The sequence below is a fragment of the Barbus barbus genome, assembly GCF_936440315.1.
Source record: "Barbus barbus genome assembly, chromosome: 34".
Lineage (NCBI taxonomy): Eukaryota > Metazoa > Chordata > Actinopteri > Cypriniformes > Cyprinidae > Barbus > Barbus barbus.
This window is the reverse complement of record NC_136762.1, coordinates 27,600,311-27,624,261: the sequence shown is the minus strand read 5'-3', so window position 1 is coordinate 27,624,261 and position 23,951 is coordinate 27,600,311. Positions and strand designations below refer to the sequence as shown.

At 39.3% G+C, this 23,951-nt stretch overlaps 1 protein-coding gene across 1 annotated transcript in view; it reads left to right on the top strand.

The window, feature by feature from the left end:
- Window positions 1–18,032, top strand: part of LOC306854262 (myeloid leukemia factor 1-like) — a 29,397-nt gene extending 11,365 nt beyond the window's left edge. The window contains exons 3-7 of the mRNA XM_079392127.1: window positions 7,434–7,511; window positions 8,626–8,754; window positions 8,837–8,996; window positions 9,470–9,608; window positions 15,942–18,032. Coding sequence (XP_079248253.1) covers window positions 7,434–7,511; window positions 8,626–8,754; window positions 8,837–8,996; window positions 9,470–9,608; window positions 15,942–16,020 — 585 coding nt within the window. The 3' untranslated portion in view covers window positions 16,021–18,032. The remainder of the gene's footprint in view (window positions 1–7,433; window positions 7,512–8,625; window positions 8,755–8,836; window positions 8,997–9,469; window positions 9,609–15,941) is intronic.
- Window positions 18,033–23,951: the final 5,919 nt, after the last annotated feature.

Sequence of the window (23,951 nt, the reverse complement as noted above, 5' to 3'; positions counted from 1 at the left end):
TTCCTATTAATTCAATGGAATGAATGGGAACAGTGGGGAATACCAATATGGCAGCGTGGCAGCTTCACTTTCATGACATCATGAGCAATCCAGTTCTCTATTATAGATCAGTGGATGCAACGATACCACATTTTCAGAGCCGATCTGATCCGATAACAAAAATTCTGAGTATCGGCCGATACCGATACCAATCCGATATTAGTGGGTTTTTTTTACCTTCAAAACTAAGGAACGTATACAATTCACTTGGTCATTAAGATTTATTTGTTTCAGGCAAAGAAAGAAATACAAAATCTGACTGCACATTACTTGATGAAAAAGGGAAAAAACATAAGAGATACATGATATGCAATCTACAGTATGGCAGACAATCTTATTAAGAAAACTGAATGGTGCAGTAGCAAAATTAACAGTAATTTCAACAGTTACTAGTTGTATCACAAACTTAACAATACTTAATGCAATTAAGTGAAATTATTTGAATTAAATCCAAAATGTAATATTCTACATCTAGTGAATCTTAAATCAGAACTGTTGCAAATTGCAACACAGTGCTTATTATACAGTATACCTTACACTCATGAAAAATAGTGCAAAACACACATTAATATAACAACCATGATAAGCGCACACACACACACACCCGGAGCAGTGGGCAGCCATTTATGCTGCGGCGCCCGGGGAGCAGTTGGGGGTTCGGTGTCTTGCTCAAGGGCACCTCAGTCGTGGTATTGAGGGTGGAGAGAGCGCTGGACATTCACTCCCCCCACCTACAATCCCTGCCGGCTGGGGACTCAAACCCACAACCTTTCGATTACGAGTCCGACTCTCTAACCATTAGGCCACGACTTCCCCAAAAAGAAACAATGAAACGTACTTTCTAGACTTTTAGCCTATACCTGTCTTTGTTTCATTGTTTTAATCCCTGTGTTTCTTCCCAGAAATAGCAAATGTTTCAGAACTGAAAGTCTTTGAATAACATCCGCTGTGGTTGAACTGGATGAGCGTATGGTTTGCGTCAGTTCTTCAAATGGTGGCAGTACGATCATTGTTTTTTCCAGCAATGCCCAGTGGTTTTCCATCAGCATTGCAGCCAGCTCATGGTCGGCAGTAAAGGTGCATAAGGTTCGCTTCTGTTCAAGGATGCTCTGAATCATATAGTATGCACTGTTCCATCTGGTTTTGACATCTTGCTGAAGATGTTTCAGGGGCATTTGAAATTCGTGAATGTCCTCCAACCGTGAGAATGCAAATGGAGAATGTTTTAAGTGCCCCACTTGCAATTGCATCGCTCACGCTTCGTTGGGAAAAAAGTATCTCGTTAACAACAAGCTGTAATGAGTGCACGACACAGCCCAAAATAGGGACTCCCAAATCATCCATCGCTTTCTTCATATTGCTGGCATTGTCCAGCAATATGAAGAAGGTATATTATACAGAGGTATATTATGTGAAGACGTTGCACAGCGCAAATCCATGAATGAAAGTGAAGTAAACTTCAATGGATTTCCCCTGCTCAGGGAGTAGGGAGCAATGGACACTGTGTAGGGACCATGTCAATCGGAACACAGTTCATGCACAGAGCTCACATCTAATGAAAGGACTAGAATTGAGAACTGCTGATCTAAAGTATCGAAACAGAAATTTGTTACCCATTTTCAGTGCCCAAGCAGCATTGCTCAAAAAAGTTGTCTGGTGTATCATCAGCCTAATGTGACAGCAGCATAAAAAATCTGCTGCTGCCTCTGTCATTAATGTTTATTCAAACAAACAAACAAAAACGAGAGAATGATTCACTGTTCTTCACTGAATAATTTTAGTGACTTTAATAAGAATCAGTTCCCCCGTTCACACCAATAACGATAACTATAAATATAATGATATAAGCGTCCACACCAGTGGACCATATTGTCTGTTTATTCTAAGCGCACGCTCGTCTGCTGCTTTAAATTCTTGAGCTCATTATAGCAGGATGGATTCTGATTGGGTGTCAATGTTTGTATCGTTCATCAGCTGGGAAAAAAAATCGTTCTGGAAGTGATTTCAACTATATTGTTTCTCTGTGCCTTTATCGTTATAGCTGTAGTGTGGACTCTGCTATTCGTTAATATTGGGAACGACTTTTAGAACTATATCTTTATCATTATCTTTATAGTTATTGTCCTTGGTGGGAACGGGCCTTTACCGACTCACTGTTGACTCACTGTTTCGACTCACTGTTGTTTGCTGACATTGAAACTGCTCTGAAAGAACAGATTAAGAGGTCAAGGGTCATTTTGGGGTTTTATAACACACTGACAGGGGCCCCTGACAAAGTTTTGCTTAGGGCCCCGAGGAGTCTAGGATCGACACTGAGTATATTGGATCTGTGCATTTGGTCTTAAAGTGACAGCAGTAATGCTTCTGTCCTTATTCTTAATCAAAAAACAAAAGAGAGAAAAAATGCTCACTGAATATCTTTACAAACTTTAATTGTAAGGATTCATCTGTATTTATTTATAGAGTGAAGACCAGTGGTGGTCCGTCAGGGTAAGAAGGGCCTTCTCTGGTGGCCCTATAAAAAAAAAGAATTGTGTGAAAAATGTTTTTATTGATTATTTAGGTATCATTTTCATTTGTGTAATGTCCACTAAATTGAAGTTGAACTGGAATATTCTACATAAAAAAAGTCCGAGGCCAGCACTAAAGATAGTGCTACCCTTTTGTTGAAAGACGACACATCTGATTTGTTACGAGCATTACTGACAGAATCATCAGCCAATCAAATTTTGACGTTCAATGACAGCCCGTCCTCTGGGTCTAGCGATGTGCCCAGTGCTACCCCCAGCATTAGATCGCCCCTTTAGTCAGGGATTTCCAAGGTACGAAAGTGAAAGTAAAAGAAAATTACAGCTGCAGTCATCGGCGCTTACATTTACATTTATGCATTTAGCAGACGCTTTTATCCAAAGCGACTTACATTACATTCAAGTTACAGTTTTTTACATTTTATCAGCTCTTGCTTTCCCTGGGAATCGAACCCATGACCTTGGCGTTGCTAGCGCCATGCTCTACTATTTGAGCTACAGGAAAGCCTACACCAGAAGCTTACACCAGATCTTGTTGCCGATCTACTAAAACGCCTTTTTCAAGGCACTCTTTTGCAGATAAAAAGAGAATAACTGAGAAAGGAAGACCAACACCCAAACTGAATTAGCTAACAAAGGCCAGTACAGTTTTGCTTCTTTGGGCGCGTCGTCATTTTAGAATGATGTGAATGTGCACAGTGACCCGTGTATTGGCGGATTACTTTTACTGACCATGTAGGGAAATTTACTCTGCATTTAACCCACACTAATCTAGCCTACTGTTGAAATTGTTGATCAGCCGTCATTGTTGTTGAGAGCCTGTGTGCAGCATAATATGTGCATTATATGCATATAGCTGTAACAGAGATGTGTAAGATGTGTGCATGTAGTTTACAGTTGCTTACTGAAGGCTCTGACTGAAACCCCACGGTATGCCACTGGTGAAGACTATGCTGTTTCTTTGAGGGGGTTAAACTAAATTCAGTTTAAAAACAAGATTCCATAAGCTGTTGCGTAACAAAATTATATAGCACCACCTAGAGATGTATGCTTTCAAATTTCTGTCTTTCTAAGTATATAAAATAGAAATCAACACCAGCTATATAAATTGTAAGAACACAAATACATTGGTTGAAGAATCATTTAGGTCGGATGCTTGTTAGCCAAATTCAGGCCGTGGCTTTCAGTTTCAAGACTGCCCTGCCAAATGTGAGACAGGTGCTCTCAAACCCAACCCAAATACCACACTGGAACAGACTGACAGGCAATTTGCCAGTGTGTTCATAATCGAAACTGCCAGAGAGCCTAACTAATCAGATTGGAGCTGGTGATTTCAGCAGATTTTCTCACTGTTGGTGTATGCAGTATGTTTGAGACAGTCAGAAACCACTGGAAGATTGTCTGAATATTTCAGGATTATGGCTATTGGCAGAACAAATTGCCGCTGTCGAGTAGCATTCTCAGACAGGACAGTGCACTTGAGTAGTTGTTGCAGTTAACTAAACTAATTCACTGTTAGCTAGAACATTTTGTTAAAAATGAACAATTATTGGACTATGCCATTTCCCTTTTGGTTGCTTGCTTAGCATAGTCATCATCATTAGACCAAAAAAAATTCTTCTACACATTTGGCAATGTTGCGCAGCAACTTATGAGTCACATGGGCGTTTAGTAACAGAGTAACCTGAGAAAGGTTTTCAGTGTTAAGGCTGTGTCCGAAGCGCTGCTGGCGCTGTGATTATTCCCAGAACTGAGTCCTCTTCGTGAGCTCTCCAGTGTGGCTCATTTGCTAAATCAAACGTGTTTTTCCCTGTGGGTCTGTTGAATCATTCTTCTGTGATAGCATGCAGCATAAATGGGTCGTGACCTCAGGCCTGTGTCTTCCAAACACAGCCCACCCAAAATAGTGTATGTGACCCATCCTCCGGTGGGTTAAAAATACACGGTGAGCAGATAGCCGAGCTGCACTCTCCAAGGGCTTTATTAGCTTGAGGAGTGATGATGGTTTTAAACGGCTGGACCGTAAAGCCGCTGAGGCAGTGCTGCGCTAAACCTTCAGAGAAACTCGAGCTGCTTCTCCATTATTAGACGCCATAACCAGAGGTGACAGCTACCAATTTTGGGAGTCATTCAGAGCTCGCAGCACCATAAATTACTGAAACATTCAAACAGACATAGGTTTCCACAGGCAGGAATATGTTGTGTTTAGTTTTCATTTTGTTCCTCTGTTTCTTTGAAGTTAAGTTCTGATTTCTGCTTGTTTGTCTCCATGGTTTGTAATTAGTTGCACCTGTTCATTATTTAGCTCCCTATTACAAAAAACAGAAGCAGAGAGTGCTACACGGGTGTCTTTATAAAGCCACTGGTGCTCATTGGATGTGGTGGAGGTAAAAAATAAAATTATATAGACAAAATACTTCCAAGGCACTCACGTGGTAAGATAAAAGCCTTTAAAGGGGACCTATTATGCCCTTTTTTACAAGATGTAAAATAAGTCTCTGATGTCCCCAGAGCGTGTATGTGAAATTTTAGCTCAATATACCCCACAGATAACTTTTTACAGCTTGTTAAAATGGCCACTTTTATGGTATGAGCCAAAACGCGCTGTTATGAGTGTGTTGCTTTAAATGCGAATGAGCTGTTGCTCCCGGAGAAGAGAACAGAGCTTCAAGAGCTCCGCATTAGCGGTGCTAGCCTTTGCAAATAAACATTCCCCTATTAATACAAGCCTGTTATCTTTACAGAAAACTACTCAGTTTCAAAGTCAGTCATCTGATTATACTGGGCATAATAAATTTGCGTTTATGAATTACACAGACGGGGAACTAGAATTAGATGTACAGGGTAGATCTACTTTTAACCATTTTGTAATGATTTAAGCCCAGTACATTAAAGGCGTTTGTTCTTTTTATTGAGTGTCTTGGAAGTATAATTTAGTTCACTATGTTGGCCCTTGTGTATGTAGCCCTGTGTTTTCAGTTAGCCTTTCAGTTCTCATCATTTCTAGTTGTGTTTAACTTATAAGTGTGTTTCTTCTACATGTTTAGATAATTAAAGACTTTGGACTTGCTGGCTTTACCTCCATGTCATCTTCATGCATTGTACCATTTTATTCCCATTTTGTCCATATCGCTGCCACATATGAATCTCATGAAAACTGTCAAAAAAAAATCAGGAATCTAAGAAAATCTGTTTATATTTTGCAGTTATATTTTGTAACATTTTTCCCCTTTGACAGTTAATAACTCCCCTCCCCCAAAAATTCAAAACGTTAGGAAATTTTATTCTCATTAATATAATGCAAAAATAAATAGGCTACATAATCAGTCAATCAATCAATCAATCTATCATAACAGTTTTGTAATTAAAAATCATAGTAGGATCATTCTGGCCAATAAAAACAAGTTGCTAACAACATAGAAATTCTTTGTGTAAATATTTGTATTATTTTCAAAAGAGTACTTATTATGGAAATAATGTACTAGAACATAAAAGAATATACTCTGAAAGTGTAAACTAAATGATATATTTTTGGACACTTAATTGCATATTAATTGCATGCACCTAAATGAAAATGCATTTTGCAAATGACTCTTAAGAGTGCTTTTTGACACACCTAGAAATTATATAGTATTTTGTCTTTGAAATGTGGTTAAAGTACTGCTTAATGTACGGACCAGCATTTATGGTAACTTATATAAATGATATATTTTAATGTAATTTTGTTTGAAACGTGTCTGCCATATACTTGTAAATGTACTTATAAAGTTAAGAAACAGTTGTGAAAATGGCCTTTTATATCAGTAATACTATTTTATTTTCAAGAACAGTTTTTAGTTTTAACACTATCAAGTGTACATTGAGTACAAACGCACATTCGTAAGAAAGAAAATATTCTTCTTCCATGAAGCTATTATGTTATAGTTTATTTGAATGAACAAGAACAATGGTAACAGGTAACCGTTTCTGCTTTACTTTAAAAAAAAATTTAAATACCTTTTTTGCAGTTCACTTCAATAGTCCTGGTGTGCCAAATGCATTTTTAAATTAACAAATGTTCCATGTAGTCTTTCAAATAATAATTATAATTTGTAGTTTATTTTATTAATTAATTAGGCTATATAAACTCCATGTATAAAAAGTGTGGAAACACGTTGATGTGTAATTCGTCACACTGCAGGACACTGCTTAACATGTTTAACAGTTTAGTTTCTCCCACACATCTCAGGTTCTAGATGCTGTAAGACCAGTGAACTCTGACCTTTAACCTCCAGTGTGACATATGACTCCCAGTGTGTCCTCACAGCTATATATCCCTCTCACAAGCTGTGTGTTGTTGTGTTTTTGAGTGTGTCCTGCATAGATTGCTACTTTCCTTCGGGCCTTTTGTAGTGTTTGTGCAGCAGCAGCAGCTGTCTGCTCTGTGTTTGGTTCCTCAGAGACAATTGTGTCGTGTCATTGCTCATAGACAGGTGTCAACACGGACTGGACACCCTACATTGCTGCGGCATCACTCATCAACCTGTCATAACTGCTTCACCTCTTCATTAACGATTGTGGCAATAAAAACTAATCAGAATAGATTTCATAGTTCACAATGGATAAAATAAAGTCCCTGTTTGACTTGAATGAATTTCACATTGACTCTGGTAGCACAACTTCATACGGGCCAGTGAACAGCAACACAGCCTACATTTAAACTCTTAATATAAGAAAATGGTTTAATATCAACTGATGTAAAGTCAGTCTATAGGAGAGTTGAGTAACAGCTGTCTGCAGTATGTATAGATGTGTTGTTGAGATCATACTGAATTGCCTGATGCTTCATGCACTTGCATTTACTAAATGTGTGATAAATGTCAACAGGAGCTGGATTTCTTTAGCAATCCTTTCGCTATGATGGACAGCATGAGGAACAGGATGGAGGCGATGCATAGAAATTTTGTAAGTCTGACCTCTTTAACAGTGTCAGTCAGTTTATATGCATCATCTTTCACCGTCAGGATAATTAAACTGACTGCATGCAAGGAGTTTTCAAATGGGTTTTTATAATGAGCTGTTTTCATAGTTATCAGTAGTTTAAGCAATTCAGTGATTCTGATTGCTAAAAGATTTCTTATCTTCAATAAAGTTGCACTTATCAAAAATTAATTTTGTTGTGAAACCAGTGTTGCCAACTTAGCAATTTTGTTGCACAATTTAGCACCTTTTCAGAGTACCCTAGCAACTTTCTCTTCCAAAAGCGCCTAGCAACAAATTTAGCAATTTTGAAAATTTATTTTTATGGCAACTTTTAGGAACTTTTGATAAGTGACTCACATTATGAAAAAGGAAACCACAGATGCCTAGCAGTACACACGTCACATTAATTAATTTAGCTGCTATTTGCGATTGTTCAATTTAATAATAATAATAATAAAAATAACTGAATAATTGAATAATTGTTCATGATACACTTTGTTAGTAGCTTGTACCTGCGATTGTTGATCAGTTATCACACTGTAAGAAAAATGGAAAAGATACTAGTAATTTTCCAGGACATTGTCCATTATCAATAATCCACTGTAACCCTGTAACCCGAAAACACAATGTGTAATTTAAAATGCAGGTAAAAAACTGAAAATTGTTCCATATTAACATAGTATTTGTGCCCTATTTTTACACACTTTTCTGAAGAGTGCAGCATACTAACTAACTACTAATAAACTGCTTAAAGCATAATTGTTGAGAGTGTAATATTACTAGTTTACTAGCTATTAAAAGTACATCAATTGTAATCATTCAAAAAGGTGTGTTCAATAATTCAGTGTATTTAAAAATACATTTATTTATTATATTATGCATATTATTTTACAAACAAATCTACATTAACATAAAATATATATTTTGCTGAGATGTGATGTTGTGACACAACGTGTCATCGTGATTACCCAATGACATCACTGTCATTTAGCAACTTTTATCAACAAATCGACCTTCCTTTAGCAAATTAACAAGACTGAATTAGAGAGAACAGCATTTCAAGTCTCTCAGATGCTTGTGTAACTTTTTCTTGTAGGAGAACATGCCATCAGACCCCAACAGCCACTCGTTTTCCTCTTCTTCTGTCGTGACGTACTCTAAAGTGGGAGACGAGCCCCCCAAAGTCTTCCAGGCCTCGTCTCAGACGCGCTGTGCTCCTGGAGGAGTGAGTCCTGCTCTCAAACACTCGCACACATCAGCACCTCCTGCGGATCAGTGTCATGATTGGTGGTTTGTGGTGTGTCTAGATAAAGGAGATCAGGAGGAGTCTGAAGGACTCTGAGAGCGGACTGGAGAAGATGTCCATCGGCCATCACATCCAGGACAGAGGCCACGTCATTGAGAGGAAAGAGAACAGGAAAACCGGGGAGAAGGAGCTCAACCAGGACTTCCAGAACATGGATGAAAGTGAGGAGGCATTTAAAGAGACAAACACGTGTTAAAGTTCCTCTGGTGACGTGAGCAGCAGTGACAAAGCACATTCAATGCATGCTTTTTCTTTTTATTAACGGTGTTTGCTTAGTCAATCATCACTATTTTTATTACTTAACAATTTGCTTATCAGTTTTGAACAAATTCTAACAGCCATAAACTATTAAAACAAAATATAATGTTTCTAAGCAATCAGATTTTCACCTTGAAGACAACTGACAAACATATCCTAATTACATACATTAATGAGGCCACTGTGGGGCACAAAAAAGCTAATTTCCCAGGCTGGAAATTAGTCCAATCTATAGCACAAAAGCTTATAAAGACCTGAGTTGGACTGTTTGATTTGGGACAGTAAGCGGCCACCTAACAACCATCTATCCAAGTCCTTTCACCCGCTCAGCTCCAGCGCACAGCAGGCTGTTTCTGATGCTGTTTTGTCTTCCCAGCGGAGGCCCAGTCCTTCGATCAGGAATGGCAGAGAGGGTTGTCTCGATTCCAGGCTTCTGCGCCCATGTCCCGCCTGGAAGCACCGAGACACCGAGCGGTTCACCGAGCAGCCATCACAGGACCGCAAGACACACACAGGTCAGCAACAGAAACCAGCCATGCAGCAAACTATATATATTCAAATAGTTTATTAAATATATCAAAAATATGCAAAAAAAATGCTACTGGGTATAAAGTCCATAAATCGGTGCTCTTTGGATGCAGGATTTTTTTATTTATCGTCAAAGAACTCGTATGGAAGCCCGTTTCTGCCGCTGAATAAAAAATAAAAAAAGGTTATTGCGACTTTTTATCTCACAATTCTGACTTTTTTTCTCAGAATTGCATGATATAAACTCACGATTGCGAGTTATAAAGTCAGAATTTCGATTTATAAAGATTAAGTTTTTTGGGGGGGGGGGGGGCTGATATGTTCTCAGAATTCCGAGTTTATATCTCACAATTCTGACTTTTTAACTCGCAATTGCGAGTTTATATCATACAATTCTGAGAAAACAAGTCAGAATTGCGAGTTTGTATCAGAATTGTGAGATAAAAAGTGGCAATTACCCTTTTTATTTTTTATTCAGTGGTGGAAACGGGCTTCCATACGTAACCACGAGGCACTCAAAAATATAGCGAAAACTATATTTTCACACTATTTTCGAGTGCCTTCGCATTATGAGTTTTTTGATGATTATTAAATAGATTTCAAAATATACAAAAAATGTATTTGCTTAAATATATTTTTAAATATTTTAACAAATATATTTTGTACTAATATATTTTTTGTCCTTTTTCTGTATTTTTCAAAAACAATTTGAAGAAAAAATGTATTGTCTATAATGTGTGAACATGTAACATATTTAAATAGAATAATAAGAATAAATAAAGCCTAAAAGTATGCTGCTATTAGATTGTAAATGTATGTTTTTGCTCCTGAAATACATTTTGAAATATACTTATGTATATGAAGCTTGAAATTAAATATATTAAAAATGATTAAATATTCATGTAAAAAAAAAAAAAAAAAAAAAAAAATATATATATATATATATATATATATATATATATATATATATATATATATATATAATGTAAATATACATGAAAAAAAAAACCTTCCTTCCAAACTTCCTGGTTAGGAAAACAAGATTTATGCAAGGGTCCCATTACATTGTCAGTTTGGAACTAACGCTGCGAGAAATTGTGGTTCATCTGCATCCTGAAAAACTCATAACTACTGACTGCTCTTCAAACTTATGGAACCCCACAGAGGCCTTGTTGCTTTACTCGCAGTCTTGTTTTCTTCTTGACATTCTGTTAAGAATCTTGACAAGACAGTAACAGTAATGCATAGCCTCTAGATAACTTACTATTATTAAATAACTGCCATTCCCTATCTTTCGGAGTTATGTCGTGACGACATTAGGGGTCTTACTTGGGAGCCCGAATCCTCTCTGATTAAGAGAAAACAGCAATGAAATTGGGCAAGTGGATTTTGCATGATGAGTAACTCCCCGTGCATACGGGTATAAATAGCCGACAGGTGCTTCCACTCATCAGATTTTTGCTTCGGAGCTGAGTGAATGAACACAGTTCGAGGTTCACCAGGCAAATTCTCACTGCTTCTGGAAGAAGAGGCTGTTCTGGCTGGCAATACCACACAATCATCGGCATCCCTGTTAATTCAGCGATTCCCCTGGGTGCTTCATCTAAAAGGGCAGTTTCTGATCACGGACGGCTCGCGTCTTTTTAAAGACGCCGTTTCGTCCATGTCCTCTTGGTTGTGGTCGTTTCCTATGCTCCTTTAACCCTCTGGGGTCTGAGGGTGTCTTGGGGGCCTGGAGAAGTTTTGACATGACCTGACATTTGTGCTTTTTTCAGTTGCTTGTAAATATATAAATGGCTAAAGTCTAATAACACTGTAAACAGCACAAACTGGGCTACAATATGTTAGCAGCACTTATGTACTTGATTGTGTTTTTGAGAAAGAAACGTTTATGCGTTTAAACGTTAATTTAAATTTTCTAAGTCACTTTTTTAGTAAAAAGGGTCTATACGAGAAGGCATCAACCTTCACATTCACACCTGAGAAGACAAAGGCCCGCATAATGAGCTTCATAATGAGCTTCATAATGAGCCATTCAGTCAAGTGTGTAACTGAGAGGGAAGAGTTACAAGAAAGAATATGAGGACAAAATAAATTTAATTTTTATTTTTTTTTGTAGTTTATTAAGAATATATTTATCTATCACACAAAATAACTTGAGATTCACTTATGAGTGCAGTTAAACAGTTTATTAGGAACAATCAAAACTGACTTTTTAGCATCATTACTCCAGTCACATGATCCTTCAGAAATCATTCTAATATTCTGATTTGCTGCTCAAAAAAACATTTTATTATTATTATTATTATGTTGAAAAGAGCTAAGAATTTTTTATTTTTTTTTATGAATAGAAAGTTTGTAACATGATATATGTCTTTATCATCACTTGTGTGCTAAATAAAAGTTTGCCGACGTTACTCATCTCAGCAAGGCTGAGCCATAGATGGCACTCTTGGGCCAATAATGTGGACATCACCTTCCCGAGGACCGCGCCGTGACAGTCGCCAAGCGAAGTTCCTGCATCAACCTCGGGTTGGTACTGCCCTCGTGCATTTTTTTTTTAGTGCCTTGGCTTGGTGTACTTGAAGGATCGCCATGGCATGCAGGGCAGAGGCGGCTTGGCCTGTAGGACTGTAAGCTTTGGCGGTGAGAGCCTGCGTTAGCTTACAGGCTTTGGATGGGAGATGAGAATGATTCCTTCAAGTGGCAGCGTTTTGCGGGCACAGCTGCACTGCAACCAAACTCTCCACCTGGGAAATGTCAACGTACCCCCTAGCCGCCCCGCCATCGAGGGTAGTGAGGATGGAGGAGGCAGAAGAGCGGCTTCCGGCTGAAAAAGGGGCCGTCCACAACTTCATCAGCTCCTCATGCACCTCTGGGAAGAAAGGAATGAGGCAAGGTTATGAGCCACAGCCCGTGTCGAGGAACCAATCATCCCACCGCGAAGGCTTGGGACTGGGAGGTGTGCACGCCTCCAGCCTGATGCTTGCGACGGCCCGGAATAGCATAGCCGTCAACTCTGGGTCCGATTCAGCAGTGGTGACAACACCCAAGGGGGGCATCCCCGCTGAATCTTCATCCTCAGAGGATGATCGCCCCATCCCCCGATACTGACATCTGATGCTCTATCAGCATGGCGAATGAAACCGGTGTGTAAAACTCTTGCATTTTAACGATTCTATGCCGCAAACTTTAAATATTTCACATACTTTTGAAAACCCAGTGTTTATTTGATCCTGATCAGCACTCGTCGTCACAGTTGTAAACAAGATGGCTTTCTTCTTTCGTGAGGGGGCTTGTGCCATGGCATCTTTGTTTCCAGGCGGAACGTTAACCCCCTGGGGTCGAAGCCTGCACCAGTGCGGGCTGTCTCGTTTTTTCTTTATGACGTGAAACGAACTAAAAATACTCCACAAGTTTTAATCGTACAGATAAGAGTAAGGTATCATTTGAAACTGCAAATGGTCTACTTTTATTTGTGTATAGTCATAATAACAAAACAATGTGCTTTTAAAAAAATAGAGAAAATAAACAGGGTGCGTTCTCTGCCGGCTGTCTCTGTCACCTCTCTTCACAGACACGTACACAAAACAACATGAATTTCCACGAATACTTGCCTCTAATACATGCAAAATATATGTATAGAAAGCTTGAAATGTCTACTTTTAAATGAAGACACGTCCAAAACAAATATTCTATGTTAAAGTAATCCATATGAAACCAACGCAATGTCCAGTTTTCCCGTCTCAACTCATATCTAATGCGGTTACGCCCACGCGCCGATCACGCCTTTCACATTCAAACATCCACGTGAGGCGCACGTGAATGTAAATGCCCACATCGCCTCCACGTAAACAAACAAGTTCATCTCGGCTACTTTCTGTTTCTGGAAGAAGATCTGATGAGAGAAATAACCCAGAGTTTCAAAATGTGTTTTTTTTTGTTTTTTTTTCTTCAGAGCACATAAACAATATACACTATGATAATGCCAGGTTCAAAAGCTTGGAGACAGTATATATAGAAATTAAAACTTTTATTTAGCACACAAGTGATGATAAAGACATATATCATGTTACAAACGTTCTCGACCATGGCCCACTCGCCCATAACAGTTGTATGATCGCAGGGACCTGGTGCTCCGGCACCTCAGCCAGTTGGAGCATAGGGTCAACTGGGAAAAGAGCAAGCTCCCCCCTGTGCAGAGAATCTCTTTTCTTAGTATGGAGTTAGACTCGGTGTGTTTGATGGCGCGTCTTACCAATGAGCATGCCCAGTCCATGCTGAACTGCCTGAGTTCCTTCATCACTGAAACACTTTCAGAGGCTTCTGGGGCATATGGCATCTGCAGCTGCAGTCACGCCGCTCGGATTTCTGCATTTGAGATTACTTCAGCACTGGTTACACTCCCGAGTCCTGAGATGGGCATGGCGCCGCGGTACAGGTCGCGTGACCATCATGCCGACGTGTTGCCGCTCATTCAGCCCCTGGATGAATTTTGTCTTTCTACGGGCCGGAGTACCATTAGAACATGTGTCTCGGCATGTCGGTGTCACGACGGATGCTCCAGTGTGCTACATGCAATGGGCAGATAGCCTCTGTGTTCTGGACAGGGCCTCGACTGCTTTGGCACATCAATTGCTTCGAGTTGCTGGCAGTGCTACTAGCCTTGCTGTGGTTCCAGCCACTGCTGCTTGGCAAGCACATGTTGGTCAGTATGGACAACATTGTGACTGTTTCATACATCAACTGGCAGGGTTGTCTACGATCATGTTGCATGCCACAACTCGCCCGCCAAAGATGCACGATTGGAGTAGTGCTTTCTTTCCTGCATGAAAAGTTGGAGTGCAGGCTGTTACCCCCCAACTTGAAAGTGTATGCTGCTATCGTAGCACATCACAATGCAGTGGATGGCCGGTCCCTGGGAAAGCACAATCTCATTGTCAGGTTCCTGAGGGGTGTAAGAAGGTTAAATCCTCCTAGGCCACCCCTGGTGCCCTCCTGGGATCTCTCTACCGTCCTGGCTGGCCTTCATAGGGATCCCTTTGAGCCACTGGACTCAGTTGAGCTTAATTTTTGTCTGCTAAGACAGCGCTCCTGACCGCGCTCACTTCCATCAAGAGGGTCAGGGACCTCCAAGCATTTTTGGTGAGCGAATAGTGCCTTGCGTTCGGGCCGGCCTACTCTCACGTTGTCCTGAGACCCTGAAATTTTTCAGTCTCATCCAGTGATGCGAGTGCCTTTCTCCTCCAGCAAAGTTCCCCAGATGGCAAACCCTGGTTGAGTATCCTTCAGCACCAGAATGTGACCTCCGTAGCGCCCTTCTCTGGAAGGCTCGTTTCCCCATTGTTACTGCCAAGCTGTAACTACAAATAGGGAAGATTTGAAGCAATCTTTCATCGAAGGTTGAAATCCCTTCTGTTAAGAAAGGAACAGCAGCTTGGCTATCACCAGCAGCGATATACTCACCTTGTACCAAGGTCAGCGAATTTGCACGGGGGCGCTGGGAAGGTGACAAACTTTGCATAGCATTTGTCTGACACTTGGCTGCTTGTCAACATTGCCAATGCCTTAGGGTTGTGATGGGGTTCATGTTGTGGTGCTTTCCATGAACCCCAAATGTTGTCACGACATAACTCATAGTGGCCGACAGATAGGGAGCGTCTCGGTTACGTACGTAACCCTCGATCCCCGATGGAAGGAACAGAGACGTTATGTCCCCATGCCACAACCTCGAACCATCGCTGGTTGTCAGGGACAAGTTTTCGGCTCCTCAGCATAAAACCTGATGAGTGGATGCACCTGTCGCCTATTTATACCCATATGCACGGGGAGTGGCTCAGCATGCAAAATCCACTAGCCAAATTTCATTGCCTTTTCCTCTTAATCAGAGAGGATTCGAGCTCCCAAGTAAGATCCCTAATTTCATCACGACATAACATCTACATTCCCTCCATCAGGGAAAGAGGGTTACATACATAAGACGTTCTGGCACAGTTAGACAAACTATTTGTAGTTCATCCAAGAGTTAACATTGAATTCAAAAGTTTTACGCTTTCAATACCAGTGAAGAGACAGACTGGAATATTGGTTCTGGAAGATTCAGAAGGAAGAGTGACTGATTTCACTGAACTGAACTGAGGCTTGGCTTCCATGCAGTTAATGCTCTTTAAATAACTGAACAAACCAGCTGATACATGATGCACAGCCATATTACACCACACCATAACGTCAAAGGTCACATTTAAAGAGAATATAGGGTTACACTCAAATCCTGTTTAATATGATAATGTTTCAGTTTCTTTACTATTGTGTGTTCACAGAGATGACAAAGCAGCCGCAGGAAATCAAACCCATTACAATGAACTCAACATTAAAGGCTCCGGAAGGAAGAAGCACTAAATCTCATTCATAATAAAACACTCATGACTGGAATCAACACGCTGATGTTTCTTACTGCAGTTTCCTCATACTGTATCTGCCAGTGACTTTCTTACACCTGTTTCACATCACAAACTTGAGCAGCATCAAAAACCTTTGTCCTTCAACACATTTCTGCTGTGCTCTATACAGAGAACGTATTTCTAGGTCACTATGGTGAGTATTTATTTTAATATTGACTTTTAAACTGGTTATCAATAGTGGGTCACTGATCAACTGTTTAATTGTGCACAATAGACTATTTCCTTATTGTCACTTAATGTACTGTAGTTTTTCCATATCACAATTAGGGCTGTGACGGTGGCAGATTTTTGAGAAACAAAAAATAAATGAGGCTCCATCATCTATTAACAAATGTGTGTGTTTATTTTAGCACTTCCATCAGTGAACACGCAGCCTGCAAAACACTAAAATAAATATCAAAGAAATAATAGAGTTAAATAAGTAAGACGCGAGCGGCGCAACACAACAAAATACTATAGAAACCATTATAATCAGTGATTATGTCTACATTGGATGCGGCGCGATACGACACGACAAATCCCTCACAGTAAACTGATGCCTCTTCCTATTTATAACGTACTGACACAGAGCTCAAATGTCCTGTGTAGATAGACACAACCTGTTGTGTTGCGACGCGGCATGGCAGCCTTCGCATCCGGTGTAGACACGGTTCACTGTTCACTGCCAACAAGCAAGTGGGCATGTTAACTCCTCATCTGCAAGCGCTCTCTGTGGAATAGGAATCGCGGCGTATGTTGCCACATTTCTTGTTAGCATCTTCCATTTACCGCTGTGTCATTTGTATTTGGCCAGTTTGGAGAAAGCCTCACCAATACCAACCTGACCAGTTGGGCGTTTGCGATCATTTGAACGCGAAGACACCCGTATAAATGTGGATGGGTGAATGGAGATGGCTCCAGATCGGCAATGTAGTATTTGGTTTCCCAACAAGGTCCATCGAATGCAGAATTAACTGTATTTTCCTGTGCTCACACCTGCCAATCTAAAGGAGATGCAGTGTAGGGCGTTTGAGGTCATTTGTGAATTACCTTAGACTTATAGTCTAAATAAAACAATCTGCAACTGTTACATACTGTTATTACACTTGTATACAAAACTTTGTATTATGCTTGTTATAGAGTGTGTGACGTCACGTGCACTACTGCTGGTGGCAATTAGACCACCACCGAGGTGACGCAGTTGTCATGGCGACCATCATAGCCCTAATCACAACACACTGGACTTTTCCATGTCAAATCATATTGATTTTATCCATCATCAGTGCACTGTCACTTTAAGTGTGTGTTAGAATGCAGATGCTTCTACTGTCTTCTGTAAACACGTCCACTGAAAAACACGTGCTGCTCATGTCTGTGGTGTGAAACAGGCCTTACATCCGTAATCTGTTATTTTCCCTGTTACCATGTTTCGGAATCCTAAGTCTTTGTTTTTAAATATGTTTGAATGAAATAAAACAAAACAAATGCTGTCAGGTCTGCGATGCAGCTGTTCTTAACCCTGGTCCTGGATTATTTTGAAAGTCTCCTTTATCTCACACACTCATTTCAGGTCTTAAGAGTCTCTGGGTTCAGCGCTGCTTTTATGACCTGAAGGAGCGTTTGGAGAAAACATGACATCAGACTTAACCAGGTTGCAGGACTAGAGTTGTGCGCTGCCACTGTAATGCGCTTATTGATGTTGTTTATTCTGGGCTAATCATCATAAACCCTCTGAATACCTTGCTCTGTAAACATTTGTAAAATAAAAAAAATTGCACGAAAGTAGATTTTTTTAATAAATGTTTCTCATTTTGTGTTTTTCCTTGACTGTATGATACTGTTGTCAAGCCACACTTCACTTTTCAAAAGGTATATTTTTGGAGAATAAACTTTAAATACATAGTCAAAATAAAATAGTGTCATAAACCACACATTTAATATTGCAAATAATAAAAGTTTTGTTGATCTTTGACCTGCTTCAAAAGTCTCCTGCTTTGATTCAGCAAGATGAAATGACCTGAATAACTCATAATACCAGGGCTGTCCAAACCTGGGGCCCGTTCTTATGTCACTTATTACATCCGTGATCAAATGACACATCCAAGATGATATCATCGCGCTAATCATGAGCTGGCTAATTCAGTTCTTCCAACGCACCTGTTGTTGATGATTAGTATAGCTGGATTGAGTTATCTGAGACAATTGTGCGTTCATGGGTTTGTTTGAAAGGGGCTATGTATCTATACTCGAAGCCACGATCAGCAATGCAGCGATTGGCTGACGGCAAGACATCAACATAATGACATCATATAATCTGTTTGTCTGTGTCCCCTCACAGAACTTCAAATATGCTGATCTAATTAAATTATTAGGCAAGGAAGATGATCAGATCTTGGTCTTTCTGTGGCCATCTGAAACCAGACCAAGTTATTGACTTTTTTGAACATTGCAAGACTGGGGTGAAGGTCTGCAGTCTCCTTGCTGCTCTTGTTTGTAATTGAATTAACATGGATGCATTATTGACTATGAGTTATGGAAAAAAAAAAAAAGATTTTTGTTGAGACTGATTATCCTATTCTGGTCATTACCACAACAGTAATAGTAACAATACCAATAATACTAACCAAAATGTAAATCACACTCATATGCCACTGAATGGTGTAGCATTAGCTTAAAATTACAGCCAGGGTGACCTTTAAACATGTTTGCATTTTACACAGACAATCATTAAAAACAGGGTGACAATGTCACAACCCGTTACCCTGACAATTAATAGGGATGACAGTAACAGGTTTGGCAATTTCACACTAATTTGCTCATTTCTAGCTAATAAGTTCAAAAAAGCACATGTTGTACGCTTTGAAATTATTTTGCTTATAGATATTGATTATATTAAATATAATAAACAATTATTTAAATTTACATTTTAAAATTTTAAAAAAAGTATTGACATTACATGATGCCCCCCTCCTTCAGTCAGGCCTCATAAATAATCAAAAATAAAACATAGAAGTGAGAGAGAAACATGCTTGTGTTTAAAATGTAGGAATCCTGGGGCTCGTTCTTCGTACGTCGCTAACTCAGTTAGCTGGATTTGATTGTTGACGATTTGGCATGATCTTGGATTGTTTGGTTCTTCGACGCTCATCCTGGACTTGCTGTCATAGCAACAGGTGCGCAAGCTTAAACCTGCTCGGGAGCAGCTTATTTCATGTAAACAGGATTAGATCGCGGCTTTATAAGCGGAGGAGATAGGGAAGTCTGTCGCAGCCATGTCTTGCCCGTTTTTACGAGAGCAACCTGTTGCGGAAGGTGCGAGGATAATTCGCAGAGCTTTTAGAATTAATCGCGTTTTGCGACACAGACAGGATCCATTAGCACAGCGCGATAGTGTACTTTTTGAAAGATATCGTTTTTCACGTGAGGGTGTCATTTACATAATAAACTTGTTAGAACCTCATATTAAAAGTTCTACTCGTCGGAGTCGGGCTTTAACCACAACACAAACTGTGTGCATCGCGTTGAGATTCTTTGCGAGTGGCACTTTCCTGTACACTATTGGGGATGCGGAGAACTTGGCCAAAAGTGCTGTCTGTCGTGCCATTCGTAAAGTTTACCTGGCGCTAAAGCAGTTTTTAGGTGTGTTTGTAGTCTTTCCAAGCCACTTAAGACCCCAAGTTGTAAAACAGAGCTATTTCGCAATTGCAGGTACATTCTACTTGTTAATGAAGATCGTATGAATATGACTACACTATATAAATCGATTGTCCCCCAGGCTTCCCTAATGTGATTGGTGCCATAGACTGCACACACATTCATATCAAGGCCCCACCAGGCCCCAAATGAAGGGGATTTTGTGAACCGAAAGGGGGTTCACAGTATAAATGTGCAGGTGAGTTAAGTATCACTATTCTTAATATTTTATATTGGTAATATATACAATGTATTCCATAAGTATGCAGTTGATTGACTACAATGTCTTAGATGGTGTGTGACTCTATGTGTCATATCACAAATGTGGAAGCCAAATGGCCAGGATCTGTGCATGACTCAAGAATTTTCAGAGAGTCACAGTTATGCACATTATTTGAACGTGTTAAGGATATTAATGTCATGCTCACTGTATTACACACACACACACTTATTGTGGGCCTAACAGAACTGCATTTTACCATTGTACAGGTGATTACGATGGGATCCTGGTTGGAGACAGGGGCTATGCCTGTAGGCAGTATTTTATGACTCCATTCCCTGACCCCAACCCTGGACCACAAACCAGGTACAATGCAGCTCTAGCCAGGACAAGGGCACGCATTGAAATGACCTTTGGGCAACTAAAGGGAAGATTTCAGTGTCTGAAAAGTCTGAGGGTTGCACCTGACAGGGCATGCGACATTATTGTCGCATGTGCTGTATTACACAACATTGCCACCATTAGAAAGGAGAGGACCCCTGTGGTGGAAGTGCAGCCTGATGATGACCTCCAGCCAGTGCACTTGGATCAACCTAGTGGCAGAGCTGCACGGGACAGGATTGTGGAACACCATTGAGAATAATTTAATAAAAATTAAGACAAATAAAAAAAAAAAAAGACAAGGCAAATATGGATTCAATGACTTTTATTAGTTGTTCTTTGAGAAAAAACAACAAATTAGGGTCATCTTTTGCCTGCAAAGAGATATTGTTATGCAAGGTCAACAGTAGTGCTCTGAAATGTGAAAGGTTTTAGTACTTTGAAGTTCCTTTTGCAGCAACTCTATTTCTAGAGCAATTTTCTTCTTCATTAGCTCTTGGAGCTCCATTTCTCCCCTCAGTTTTTGTTTTTTTAAAATGCAAATATTCAACCTTATGCTGTAGGCTACGTTTATAGAGGGAACGGATGTCACCCTGTGCCATTTGCAGAGAAAATAAATTAGACTCAACGCATACAAAAAAAAAAAAAACAATGCAACACTGTCCACCTCTGTATCAGTTCTCTGTGCAGACTCCCTCTCTGCAGGCCTCTGTGCAGACTCCTGCAACTCATATTGCGGTCAAAAATATAAAGGACATTAGTTGATAAGTTTATAGGGTATATTATATAGTGCATTTTTATGTGTAGTTATGCACTTACAGGTACTTCCTCCAAAGGACACTCGTCCGAGAGGGTCTCTTCACTGTCCTGTGCAATGAAAATAAATGGTATGACAAAGTGATACGGTGTCTCCACTATTGATATTGATTTCACTATTGAGAAAAACAAAAAAAAGGACAAGTCCACTTACTGCACATGCTTCAGCCACCACTTGCATGGGAACAGGTAAAAGTGTGGGTGTGTTATGTAAAACTGCACAGAAATAGAGAAAGAAAGAAAAAATTCATTACAATGAGGTACACAGGAAAAGAAACATAGAAACTTTTTAGTCCCCCCCCCCCCATTTACTCAAAGTAGGTTTAACTGCCTTCCTTTCATGTCAATGCAATTCAGCACTACTCAAGATATACCAGTTGAAGGGTGTAGCTGACATTTGGATTACACCAAATGCAAGGTAGCTACCAATTATTTTACAGTAGCCTATACAAAGTGAATTAAAAACCTCTTTACCAGTAATGAAGGTGCTGCTGCTACTGCTTCCTGGCTGTGGGTCTAAGGAAGAGCTGCTCCCAGGGATGTCCTGAACATTGGGTCGGTTCACATTTAACTCAGGGTGCAGGACCACCGCCTGTTTTTTTTTGCTCTGCCTTTTTCCTAGTTGCTGATATAAACAAGCACATCATTTCACAGTCGTTTAAAACAAAAACAAAAAAAGACTAAGAACAACATATGTAGTTAATTATTACCATTTTGTAGAATATTCTTGTATTTCACGTTTACTTGTTCCCAATTTCTAGTGGGTCCTGTGGAGGCTCTAATATGAAAGATTAAAGTATGAAAATGTTTAATGTACATATACTGTAATAACTTATTGAAAACCTCTAACACAATCACTACTTACGCATTTAATTTGTCTGCAACGTTTTGCCAGCCCTCTCTCCTGGCTTTTGCAGCCTTTGAGGTGTTCCCTGTCGTTTTTATTAAATTTTGGAACTCCCCATAGCCCTCCATCAAGAGTTCTTGTTCTGCCGCAGAGAAAAAGTGGGCGCGCTCTTTGGCCATTGTGGGCAACCAATAACAGCGTTGCTCATCAGTGTTTCTACTATCGATACATATCCCCTTTTAAACCAGCGCATGAACGCGCAGTTATCTCAGATAACTCAATCCAGCGATACTAATCATCAACAACAGGTGTGTTCGAAGAACCCAATTAGCCGGATCACGATTAGCACGATGAAATCATCTAGGATGTCTCATTTGATCTCGGATGTTTTAAGCAACGTACGAAGAACGAGCCCCTGGTTGAGAGATGATGTAAACTCCTAAAAGTGATGTACATTGTACATTATTTTACAAGGGTTTTTGGATGAGGGCAACAGTGATGACATGAAATCGGGGGACACCAATACAAATATTAAAATTTTATAGACAAAAATACATACTTATGCCAAAAACAATGAGACTATATTTAAAACAATATGCAAATGTGATTTTTATATCCCTTTGCCTTCATTATGCAAATTAAAAGTCCTGCTGAAAAAGAAAAATAGTGAGGGACAGGCCAAAAACCTTACCCTTATCAGAATAAATGCTGTTTAAATTATTTACAATAATATTTAATTTACATTTTTTTTAATGTAATATTGATGAAAGAATACATAGTATCGTTATGTTTTTAAATTGCAAATTTATTCGTTGTTATATTAAATCTACACTGTAAACAATTGTGCTGTTAAATAACAGTAATGTACTGGCAGCAGAGTTTCCAGTAATGTACTGTTAATTTACAGCTGTTCTTTTTTACAGCATGTTACTGTTATACTACCATGGAAATGAACTCTGCTCCAATAGCTTCATGCAGTTCGAGTTTAAAATATTAGTATTCATATTGCGTTAGTAATGTGACCTTATATCTTTCAGTCCACTGAGAAAAAAATATTTCTTATTATAAAACTACAAACACTTTAAATACACGTCTTTAACTCAAATCACTTAAATTCATTATCAGCTATGACACATGCATATACTGGAGTATTTAATGAAAAGATCATCGCTGCTTAAGCAACTGCACAGATACCATCTTTAAATGAAGCAGCAGAACATCAGTGTCCGTGGCTCATCATTGACTGAAGCACAGGCTCTACTCTCCAGCACAATGGTGACCCACAAAACTACATTAACAGATCTCTCTTGTGCAAAAACATATTAATATAATTCAGATTAATGTTTACTATCCTTATCAGTTCATGACTTTGCATAACTGTTTTCTGTGGACCTTCACTAATATTTCAGTAAAAATAACTTTTTTTTTCTTTTGTTTTCACCTACATTTTACAGTAAATTTCTGTTTTTCCTTGAATTAACAGTAATCTGCTGGCAGCACGGTTGCAAGCAAGTAACTGTTTTTCTACAGTTTGTTGCCGTAAATTAATTACAGTTTATTGCTGTTAAATTACATTTCATGCTGTTTTTTTTTAATCTTACATCTTTAACCCTTTAAACCCGCAACAAAATCCTCCGTTTTAAATGAACACTTATAATGTGTGCACACTACAGAGTGTTAGAGTAACACTGAATCAGTGCTGAAGTTAATGAGATAAATCTGTGATTAATTAAGTGATGATTGTGCATTAGTGATGCACAGATGCTGTTAACAAGCAAAATCAATGAATGAAAGAGAAACACAAGAGCTACAACTGAATTCAGCCATAGCTTAGATGAAATCAACTAAAATAAAGAAGACATTAAATCTCTTAAGATCTGATTAAACAACTCCTAGGCATTACGTCACACATTACTAACCAGACTGATGCTAT